At 37.3% G+C, this 12,396-nt stretch overlaps 1 protein-coding gene across 16 annotated transcripts in view; it reads left to right on the plus strand.

Moving 5' to 3' along the window:
• The window catches only part of TRPM3 (transient receptor potential cation channel subfamily M member 3), a 482,939-nt gene that overhangs the window by 230,200 nt on the left and 240,343 nt on the right, over nucleotides 1-12,396 (plus strand). For all 16 annotated transcript variants that reach the window (XM_036217932.1, XM_036217935.1, XM_036217937.1 and 13 more), the window contains exon 3: nucleotides 565-769. In XM_036217932.1, the coding sequence (XP_036073825.1) occupies nucleotides 565-769 (205 nt within the window). The remainder of the gene's footprint in view (nucleotides 1-564; nucleotides 770-12,396) is intronic.

Below are 12,396 nucleotides of genomic sequence, written 5' to 3' on the forward strand. Positions count from 1 at the left end.
ATTTTTCATTGTTTCTTTAACAACACTTAAGTTGCAGGTATATATATATATATATATATATATATATATATATATATATATTTCTTCTTCAGAATTGAATAACTGACAGTGAATGTCAATTAGGTAAATATAAGTTAGGTTGTGACTCACATATGAGTGAGATTCCTCATTTAAATATGCATGTTAAAATTCTCCCCTTGTTTCTGCTCAGTGTCCTTCCTATAAGATTTGATAGACAGGAAGAGTAAGAAGTTGAAAAACCTACAGAACTTTTGTTCGCAGATTTCAATCCTAAACAATGTGGCAGGTTTGAGATGGGTTGGGTGGAGTAGGACAGAAGGCATATCACAGCTAATACAGCTAAAAGAAAATGAAGAAGAGGCAGAAAAGATATGTGCATCAAGCAAATGCAAAATTCAACATTTGCTTGAAACAGCCGTATCGTGAGATTCCACCTGAAAATTGACCGACTAGCTTGCTACAGTTTGTAGATTTCTCCAGCCTTAAGTGTATATTCCAATAATGGCTAATACGGTAAGTTCACTTTGACCTCTTATGTTATAGGTGTTGCTGTGGGCGTCTAATAGGCCAGCATGTTGGCCTCACTCCCAGTATATCCATTCTTCAGAATGAGAAAAATGAGAATCGCCTTTCCCGAAATGACCTCCAGTCTGAGAAGTGGTCCATCAGCAAGCACACTCAGCTCAGCCCGACGGACGCTTTTGGGACCATCGAGTTCCAAGGAGGTGGCCATTCCAACAAAGCTATGGTAATCAGAAAAAATTCAATCAGTCCCCAACTTCTAGCTCAAGTCCTGCAAAAGAATGGTGAAGAGCTAGAGATTTAGTCTTTGGGTCTAATCCCAGCTCTGCCTGTTTCTGTCTGGGTGACTTCCTTTAATTACCTTGTCCCTGTACATCTCTATAACATGGGAGAAAGAACACCTTCCTCCCAGAATTTTTAAAAGAATTAGTATAAGATCAGACACATGACTATTATTTTTATTAATAATAACTGTAGCTTTCCATAGTTATCCACTATTTATTATGTTACTTTCTGAGTCTCATTCATTAAGACATGTTATTTTAATTCTTTTGGTAAAAATATTTTACCTTTGGGTCTCTGTTTTGTTCTATTGGTAACTAGCATTTCTCTCAATTAGAAGTAGAAAAATGATCATCTCAGACTAATTTCTTCCCCTTTCTAACAGAGATCTTAACAGAGATCTTGCCATCCAAACTGAATGTTTTTTCTCCAAGCAGCTGCATTCAATAATGTTCGCAATAGAAGAGCTCCATATGAAAAGCATTTTTTTTTTTTTTTTTGGAAAGGAGGCTGTAGGAAATATACCAATTTTACTTCTAAGAATTGCCGCTTCTAAATTTCAGCTTTCATCATGGACCTCTACTTGGCTGACAGATTTTGCCAGGAGAAAAGTATACCATGTGTTTTTGGAACTTCTAGAAATGTTATATTCTAACAAGCTTGCTTCTAACTGTTAAAAGAAAGAGTTGAGGGTGGAGCAGTTGGTGGTGGCTGTTCTCAGTCATGCTACAGAGTTTTCGAGTTTGGAAAGGAAGTTTTGCTTAGAGAAGCATAATGCAAAATGCAAGGGAAGTCACTTTACGCCAGTTACAGTCTGAAAATGTGCAATAAAGCCACCTCTCTTGTCTCTTTCCTCTCCCTTCCCATTTCCTCATCTGCCCTCCCAACCACTGTAGTATTTTCTTCACCAAGAATGGCTGACCGAGCTATTCTCACAATTCTTTCCTAAGAAAATTAATTCAGAGCTATATTAAATTAAATATATATTAAATTAAAACCAATTTTGAGCAATATATTGGAAAGAAGAGAATACTGTGTGGAACCTCCAGTGAAGCCTGGGTAAACAAAGAAAGGGTCAGTCTGGGCCTGCACAGAACCAAGGGAAGTAAAGATTTGGCAACTTCCTCATCCTCTTAAGGGGTGTATTCACCCTCACAAGATCCTTAAGTGTCCCCCACTCAGCACAGTCCTCATTCACATTACGGGATTGAACCATAAAAAATGTAGATCCCCTGGAACCATTCATTAACTAAACTCATGCTCACGTTCTCCCTATAAGAAAAGTACTGCAGATGAGGAAGTGGCTTAGTGGGCAATAATCATAGAGTGATACACCCAATGACTTCAAAGGGTCTTGAATGGTGCCTGCAAGCCTTGTGCCACATGCCCAGAGGCACATAGTAAGCTTCTGGTCATCGTTTCCATAAACATGCAATGTCTGTCAAATATAGAGCATTAATTTGCTCATAAGTAAAGGGTTCCTCCAAAGTGATCACCAGGGGAGATTTTAATTACTGTAATATTGCCAGTGACCACAACATTTCATGTAATTTATAGATCACAAGAGAAAAGCAATCTATATTTTCATCAAATAATGCTTTTGACCAAAAGTTAATCTCAAGTACTTGAAATTCAAAAAACTTAAGATTTAGTCGCAAATGACCTCTGCTAGTTTTTAAAAGTTAAGTCTATTGTCAGAAGATAAAGTTTTCCACCATTAAAAATTCTAAAAGAACAAAGTACTAGTTTAGTAGTGAGGAGTGTGGATCCTGGATACAGGCACTCTAAGTTTTTCCCAGAACCATCATATATTTGCTATGTAACATGGAAAAAGTGAATTAAATTTTCTGGACCTCAGTAATTTATTCTACTGTCTAGGAATAATCATACTACCATCATGAGTATTAAATGAAGCAGCATATGTAAATCATTTGGCACAGTGCCAGGCATATAATAACTGTAATGCTATTTTTACCACTATTATCATCACTATTTGTTTCAGGCTCTGAAAAAAAATTTAAATATTTTGATTAATACTTTGTTATTTGTTATTTTACAAAGTCAAATTACCCTCTTTTAGTTGACCCTTTAAAACAGTTCCAGAAGTTCTGATTCCTTTGCCTAGTGGTTGAGCACAGAATCTGAAACCATGTTGCTGGGATTATAATCTGGCCTGTCACTTACCAGCTGTGTGACTTTGTCTTATTTACTTAACTTCCCAGTGCCTCAGTTTCCTCATCTGCAAAATGCAGATACTGATTCCTACTTTATAGGGCCATAACAAGGATTAAATGAGTTAATATATATTAAGCGCTTAGAATGGTGCCCGGTGTTTAAACTAAATAAGTGTTTGTTGTGTTATTACTTCTACTAAGAGTTCACTTATTATAGTTTCAAGAGAGTCTTTGAGATCAATTAAAATAAGATGCATAATCTTGAAATCAGAACTGTATCTAAACCCTTACTCTCTCGCCGACTAGCTAGAAAGTCTTGTTTAAACCAATCAATTTAGCTGAGCCTCAAGATTTCTTATCTATAAAGTGAGCATGATTGCCTTATGAGAAATACATGAGGCTTAGAGAGAAGATAAAATTACCTGGTATATAGCTAGTGCTCAAAATATTTATGAAAATCATAGTGATGGCACAGCGAAGCAACTTTCTTTACTTCCTTAACATATCCAAAGATATGTTAAAATATTTCTACAGGAGTACCAGCCTGCATAAACTGGCATTAGTGACAGTCATTGGCAGGAGGCTACCACTGTGGACACCAACTCATTAATGACTAGAGATATGTGGCTTGTAATCACCGATTATACACTTTGACTTCTGCATTGAGTTAATATCCTGCATCCACTCATTCTAGCAAAACAAAAAGTGAGATGCTGTTACTTGGTGTCCTTCCTACTTTATTCACTATAGACCTCAACAATTAGATGCCTACTTGTGCCTTTTATGATAGACAAAGCCAAGATTTCTTCTCATTATATAGTTCTCTACTTGACATTTTTTCCCTCCTAGAATTTCTAATGAATTTGAGAAACCTTAAGGACTCTGGAGCTTGGAACTCCAAATAAGTTTGCTAGACTGTGCATCCTTCAAAGTATTAATCGAAGTATCTTTGTAACACCTTTCAGGGTCCAATCGTAGTAATAGCAACTAAAATATATTGAACATGTACTGTGTGGCCAGCATTATATAAAATACTTACATATGTTATTTCATGTTTGTGACAGTAGAATTATTATTTCTATATGTCACAATAACATATTAAGAACTAGAAAAGTAATTTGCCCCACATCACACAGCTAATATATGTGTGTGTATATATAGATGTCTATATGTACACACACACACACATATATATATATATATACACATGCACATAAACTATTTAATTATAAAGAAAAAACTTGAAGAGGCAGAGAGAGCTTTCACTGTGTTCCAGAAGAGTGGACACATATGGACATTAAACTTTAACAACCCTCCCCAGGCCCCATATAGCTCTATTGAACCCAGAGCTGCCTGTTGGCAATCAGGTTAGGCAAAGTTAGCTATATGACTTGTGGAGCACAGTGTAAAATAAAAATGTATTCCCAGGGTCAGGGAAATCAATGCCCCCTTCCCACAGCTGACAGCCCCAACCTGCAGTGGACGTGCGACCCCCAAGGGGTTGCCATCTCCACACTGGAACATGCTTGGTATGTGGTGTGGGTGAGATTTCCCACCAAGTGACCTACGAAACATGCCGTGGCACTGCCAGCCCAAGGCAGAGACAGACAGTTCCTTACCCTACCCTGAAATGCTAAAGGGCACACACTCGACCCTGACCCTCTTCTTTTCCTCTCCCAGGTCGCGGCCAGAAATGTAGGGTGATGATAGAATGTAATCTTATCACTGCCCCATGCAGAGCTGGGGAGGAAAGCTAGTCTGTCAGGAATACCAGAGACTGGAGCAGGTAGCTGAGGTCCCCTCAGGGAGGCAGCAAGAGGTGGGACGAGTGACCAGGGACCATGTATGAGCCAAGGCTCCAAGCCCACTCCAAATGCTTCATTGTCCTATCAGACTTCACTTACAAAACACAAATTCAAGGATAGAATTGTTGAAAATTTCAAGGCAGGAAGTGGAAAGCGTTAAATCCTAAGCGTCCTTCTGAGCAGTGTGACCACACTGAGGTTAAGCTTGCCTGCCCTGAATGGTCTCAGAAGAGTCACTGCAAGGGGAAACCTTTCTTTCTGAGTCTTATCATCCAAATGAGGCCAAATTTTCCTTTCTATTACCATCAAATATTTAACAGGTAGGAGTCCCCACTATTCACCAGACACAATGAGCATTTAGTCCACTTTGAATACTTGCCCTCAAATTATTCTGACTCTCCTATCTAGACAAAGGAGTGGAGTTGTCCATAGATCATATATGTCTTGTTTTATCGGGCAGGATGGTCATTTTGCACCACCTCTGCCTTCTTCACCTCTTGTCCTCTCCAACAAACCAGAATGCAATTTGGACAAGGGGACAATCAGCAACTGCTCTCTGTTAAAGAGTGCCAGTCTTTAGATGGGAAAAGCATAGTTAATTATTTGCCAAGATTTAAGTGAAACAGGTTAGCTAGCTTAATATGTTTTTGGTCCCCTGCTCCTGACAAGAATATATGAAAGTTAAAAAGATTTTTAAACAAAGTAGCGAAAAACTCTAGAGGGCAGATTAACTTTGACATTCATTAAGTTTTTAAAAAAATAAGTATAACATTAACTTTTCCCTTTAAGACAGCCCAAGATAAAGCACTTGGGTCTTCAAAATGCCAATGTGGTCTCAATATAATGTGAGACAGAACCTGCTGGAGTTTGGTAGAAGATACAGTTGGAGAAAAAGATAATTATTATTTAAATAACTATTATGAAATTATGAAAATGTGAGAACCATATCTGCTCGTGAACATTATATATCTGTGCTACCACATAGGAGTACAGCGTGATGTCACAGAATTCTGCCCTCTAAAGGTACTGGAGGGATCAGATGTGGTGGTTTTCAGTTTAGAGGCTCAGAATAACCCCTGGAGCTACTATAAATACTGGCGTCCAAGAATCTGTTCCAGAAGAGTCTTCTTCCTCTATGTGGGATAGAACCTGGCATCCAAAGTTTTTTAAAAGTTAACCAAGTTATTCTACTGTTCAGGCATAAAAAATACTAAATAATCCCAAATCCCTCTACCTGTTTTATAGATGAGGTGACTGGAGCCAGGTCAAGTTAAATCATTTTCCAAGAGTCACCCAGTCGTTTAACAGCGAAGATAGTTTTTGAATCCCAGCTGCCCAGGACTCCCCATCGGTTCTGTTTCTTCTTTGTCATACGTGCCTGATATACACTATAGCAGTGTTTTGAAAGGAAGCTAATTACTATTGTGCTTCTAGCTTTTCATAAGAATTCTGAAAACTTTGTAGTAGAATTATAAAATCACTATTATTTGACCAGGTTAGTTAAATGCAAAAGCTGTGAACAGGACGAGTTCTTTATAGAGTTATATCTTAGGTTAATAGAACCACTTTCAGAGCCTTTCCCAGTACTTTGTGGTATTCTGCCCTCAATTCCAAGGCTTGACAAGCCCTAGTAGAACGGCAATGAAACCAACTTCTCTCACACATTACAGAGAGACAAAGTGGCACAGGAAATAGACATTTGAAACTGACAGTAAATAAAGGATTCTCACTCCTTTCTCTTCTCAACACCAAGCCACATCCTACCAAATTGCATGTCCCCAAAAAGGGCATTCCTGGGCCTTTAGAAGAACTGACAGTTTATTCAAGCACCTCATAAAAGTCAGGACAGAGAGACCAAAGAAAAAAGATACTAAGATACTAAAGCTCTGGTTTCAGCATTGTTTTGCCAGGGTGGGTCCCAGCTAACTTTTTTAATTGCCTTAGAGAGCAGCACTAAGATAGGCCGGCATCAGAAATGAGTTCTTTCTCAGTCTCTCTATCTGAGTCTAAGGCTATAGGTTATTTAGAAAAGGAATCAGTACTGGGCTTGATTAAACAGAATCTTCTTTGCTTACTAATCATCTCTTCTAATTAATGCTGAGCTGACATGTGGACAAGGTAAGTATAACCTAATTAAGGGCTCGTATTTAAACTTCTCAAGTCACCCACATAATTCTCTTCAGGTTTTCTCTTGCTATTTATTTATTCTGCTTTTTAAATCAACTTGAGCCCCTTATTACAGTTTTCATATAATTTAGATAATTATTCTTATGCCTCATTTTCATACTTAAAACTCTAACTAGGAAATCTGCCAGGATAAAAGCCTTACTGTCTGAGCGTTGTGAGTGGAGGATGATAGGGAATAGGGAAAACTGAGGGAGAGATACTAGGTTGGGCGTGATGAGGGGCTGTCAGCAGCATGGAACTACAAACTGGTTCTCTTAAAATGCTTTGGGATTAAATTTGACTTTAAAAAACTTACCTTACTTTACATTATGAAAATTCAAACTGGGAATCATCATTGACTGACACACACCAAATATGAAATTAAATGAATCCCTCTTCATAAAACAAAATAGCAGATCACTGAAGTATGGCTAAGCAGCTTTGTATAAGCATCGTAAGGTATTTGCAGGGGTTTATAATTATTCCATTGATTTACAACTTTAACCTTGTAATCTCTTGGCCATTGAAATGGTGGTGCCTTCAGAAGGACTTTCTGAAACAGAATAAAACTAGAGTTTATCACCATAACTTCTGATCCCAATCATACACCTATAGAGAAGGAAGAAACAACTCTCCTCAAAAAACCTACCTTGCCCCTAGAAAATTCCCATCTCCTTGCTTCTAAAAAATTTTCACTATGTAATTCTGGCAAAAAATTCATAGACTACCCCCTGGGACCTGTTCATATGGTCAGTTAAGTTTTATAATTATTTCCAAACCTTAGCTTTTATCAGCCCCCGTCACCCGAAAGTATCTAACACTAAGGAATCACAAAAATAATAGGGACTAAATTACAATGGCATTTTCACTTCCAAAGTTTTATGGGTTATCAAACAAGGAATCCAATAACAGTGACACCTCACTTTTGCATTCCAAATATTTTCTTTGTAGGGAACTTTTACATGTATTAAACCGCCATAAGTATTAAACTCTAACTGGAAAACAAAAGGCTCCGTGGACTTGAAAAGCTGATGTCAGCAAAATTGTCATAGCAGTCTAGTGCAGCATATTCTCCTTGGCCACAGCTTCAATTAAAAGTGCTGATTTAAAATGTGACTTCGAAGAATTAGAAAATGAAATGCTGCTTGTCACATTTCTCAGAAGAAAGGAAAATAGAGCAAATTTCCCACAGCGGGCTCAGAAATCAAAAGGCATTACAAATACTGTTAAAATAGATTTAGTATTAGTAGTTCTATTACTCAGAACAAGCTCTTTGCAAATACCAGTTGATCATTTCCAAGAATTAAAGACAGTTTTGCAGTTAGAAGAATTTATCATCTACCATTTCCAAGAGTGTAGCCAGATTTATTGTTCTGCAAGTTGTTTACATTTTTATTTAAAAGGCAGGGCAAAATGATGTGGGTAAAAATTTAGGGCTAAAGAAGTAACTGATTATCAGAGCCAAATTGCTCCACAGAAGCTCAAGTTCAGAATGCCGGAGGAAGATTATTACTATTTTTTAACAGCCTCAGCCTGTTCCTAGTAGTACTGGCTGCTTCCCCACTCTCTAGCCTTTGACTACCCTGTGTATTATAAAGGGAAAAGGATGCCATCTGGTTTGTGACACCTCTGTGATCTCCAAGTTTAGTGCAGAGCAAGGCCATAATAAAATTGAATTCTATTTTAACAAGTGAATAGTAACATTGCTAATGATGAAGCAGGTAAGAGTGGCTTTAGAAAAAATTGCGGTGAAGTCACCCACTCAGCAAAAAGACCTTTAGCATCAGGCAGAACAAAAACTCAAAAGAGTTTTAGTTATCAAAGCTTTCCGCCATTTGAACAAGAGAAAATTTCTAGTTTTCTATTATAGTCTCACTTCAAATTTTTCATTTATAAGTTTGGTGTGGAACTCAAAATATATATTCTTATGAAAATTAGGCTATATTCATTGGTCTCCACAGCACCTAAGAATAGATCAAATAGTACAATTTCAACTAAAGCTAATCTCTATTTTACACAGCACATTTTTAAGCTACTATTTTGAGCTCATTGCGAGACTTCCTGTCAGTCATGGGCACTAAAGGTGGAAAAGGAAAAGGAGAGGTAAGTCCAGGCATGGGTAACTTATTGGAGCTCAGATTATTTCTAAAAAGTAAAAATTAGGAAACTGTGTGGGCATAGGGTAAAGGAGGGTTAGGTGACCCAGAGCAGCAGTAGCATTCTTCCTTCTTTTAAGGTATTATTTATAAGCACCTGTACCCGCCACTCCCTAGATAACTCAAGAATTCAGAATAAAGTGCAACTTTGAAGGGCATACTAGTTAAAGAGCTAAGGCAAGTTATTTGGATTCGTTTGTATGCAGAAGTCATTTTCTAGGTGTTTATAACCATCATCCAATTTACATGTTAGTTTTTCTACCATATTAGTCATTTTTCGCAATTTAATCTTTACAGTGTCCTGTGAGATGGTCAGGATCACCCCTATTCATAAGAAAGGGTACTCAAATTGGCCAAATGACTTACAGTGCCAGTATCTGCTACTAGAGTATGATGTTGCATAATTGAGGAATCTATAAATGGAAGTACATGTCACCAGATCAGAGTAATGCCCAAGTGACAAAATTTAATATGCACATTAGTAGGATTTCTTATTTATAAGGTGATCCCTTAGCAGTTAAGGTGCTCACAAGTAGACAGTCAAAATTGCTTATCTTGACAACCAAAATATCTCCTAATTTCAAATCACATTGACCATTTAGTAGAAATTGATTAATTGTCCTGGGCACAACAATTTATGACCTTGAAGCTGCTAATTCGGCACGTGAATTAGCTATTGTATTACAAGCACCTGGAAAGTTTATTGAATAATTTGATTTTTATGGGTAAGAGAATATAATTTAAAAATTGAAACCTTCAGACAATCTTAAAGCATCACTTTACCCCTTAGTTTTAATTATTCTCTTATCCCCATGTTAAATTACAAATCTTTAACTTCCATGACTGAAGTCTTTTTTAAGTAATGTTTTATTGAGACAAAAATGCTAGCCAAAAAACAAAAAAACAAAAAACTGGTCTTGGTCATGGAGTCCAAACCATTAGCAAAGTGGCTGGGTAAAAAAGACAGCTATCCATTGTCCCAGAGTTTTACAGGCATTTTTATACATCAGGTAGGGAAGAGGGGAAAGAAAGATGTAGTCTAAAAGACTTTACATGAACTATAGGCCAAGGGGTAGGAGAAGGTGAAGGAGGCCAGCTCTGGGATAGCAGAGTCTGCACAAAGAAACATCCACTACTGTAGATTGGCTATGCGCAGCTGTCTAGAAAGCCCACGTGTAAACAAACAGTGGTTCCTGGAGTTAGATGGTATCTGGCTAAAATAATCTCCAGAAATAGCTACCTAGAAATTAACCTGAAGTTCCAACAGGCAAAACAGGAATGTGAGAAGCCTTTTGTTAGCTGGTCAGCAGCCATTAACAGACTAATAGTTCTGTCCCTTTCACTCTCAAGCCACTCTTATTTAATCTAGCACATCTGAGAATTTTTGTTCTTATCACCAAAACCATTTCTTTGAGTTGCTGAACAATAACACAACAAAAAGTAACAAATTGTTTATTTAAATCCTTCCTTCTTTTTTTGTCTTGCCTCTTATTTTCCAAGGGAGGAGCACAGTAACTCACAAATAATGACTAACATCAAAAGACCAGGAATACGCAGTATTTGCCTTGTTTATCAGTTTCTCAATCATGGAGGGAGGGAGAGAGAGGGCTGTAGTTAATCATGTGTTCCTTTGTATAAGAGTTAGTCCTGGTCAAAATGGATAAAGTAGTTGGAGATACCCTGGCTAGCTTGCCAATAGCTACACTTTCCTATGTATCATGGCCTAAGTGATTCTTCCAATATTTCCTCCATATTTCTCTTTGATTTTCATGTAATATATTGACCCAATTACAAACACAAACAAACCACTTAGAATTTAAAACCTTTGGTTTAGAGAATAATTGTAATCCTTGCTATTCAAGTGGTCCTTGGGAGATAAAAATGCAAAACCTCAAGCCCAATCCTACATCCATTGAATCAGGACCTGCTTTTTCGAAGTCCTCATGGTGAGTCTTGCATGTTAGTTAGAGAAGCACAATTCAACCTAGAGTTTCCAGTGTAGTGATAACTTTAATAATGGGTTAGTGAGTGGTTAATTATAATATAACTAGCTCTGAGGTCCCAGTCACTCATGTTCTCTGGGTCTCAGTGTCCTTATCTATAAAGCAGAATAATTGAACTGGATGATTTCCAGTTCCCATGATTGCTAAAATATTTCTAAACTTCCTTTCATTTCTAAGATTGGGACTACTTCATAGCCAGTACTAGAAAAATCATGGTCATGTCAAACATGCTTCCTTCCCTCAAAGATCTTACAACATGGGGAGATAAAATTGACACATGCAAGAAACAACCAGAAAAAAAATAAATAAAGAAGAAAATGTATTCATATATCAGACTAGGTTTAATTGAGAGCTATATTACATCAATATAAGTCAATAAAGGCCTTTGAAAAGGAAGAACGATTTATGTATATGAAAGGGGAAGGACTGGATTTTCTAAGACTTTAGGAACAACATTTAACCAATTACAGAGAGAAATTGGGTAAGGCTAAATTATAAGGGACCATGACAGGCCAAATGGAAGTTTACATATGACATAACAATTCGAACTGAGAAATAATATAATCAAAAAGGAATCGGGGAAAGAAGTCTGCCCATCAGTGTCTCACTGAGAACACGCGGTTAGAGGAGAAGCCATTAGGACTGTTACCACATCCAAATTGATACCCTATTAAGGAAAATTTATTCTTAAAATAGCAACTGAAGCGATAGAGGAAAAGGTCTGGCTGAGGGCACCAGCTTGAAGAATGGATCATTAGAACTCAGAGATTGCTTGCTTACAGATAAAGGAAAACAGGAAGTACAGAGGCATTCATTTTTGAGGTTCAGAGCAAGGACCTGAGACAGAACTGGGGTGTGAATCCTGATAGCACTACTTACTAGCTTTGAACTTGAAAACCTGATGGATCTATTCTGTCCCTCATCAGTAAAATGTGGATGATACTAACTTTCTCAATATTGGAAGATGTTCATAAAATGATGCATGAAAAGCACATAGCATATATGTGCCTGGAACATAGTAAATACATCAGAGTTTTGTTTTTTAGTTTGGGGATCTCTTTTCTCAGTGGAGTTAAAAAATTGAAAACTGAGAAAAATTTGTAAATAGAGAGTATGAACAGGCCAGACACTGAGTACCTCCATTTCTTCATTCGTAAGACAGAAAGCTGGGGACAAGTTGATCTAAGGTCATTCATTCATTTCCTCACTGGAGCATTTATTAGCTGAGTAACAAACATTGTGATCACAAACAACCCTTTCTTAATTT

This window comes from Rousettus aegyptiacus, unplaced genomic scaffold (assembly GCF_014176215.1).
Source record: "Rousettus aegyptiacus isolate mRouAeg1 unplaced genomic scaffold, mRouAeg1.p scaffold_m13_p_3, whole genome shotgun sequence".
In the NCBI taxonomy this organism is placed as follows: domain Eukaryota; kingdom Metazoa; phylum Chordata; class Mammalia; order Chiroptera; family Pteropodidae; genus Rousettus; species Rousettus aegyptiacus.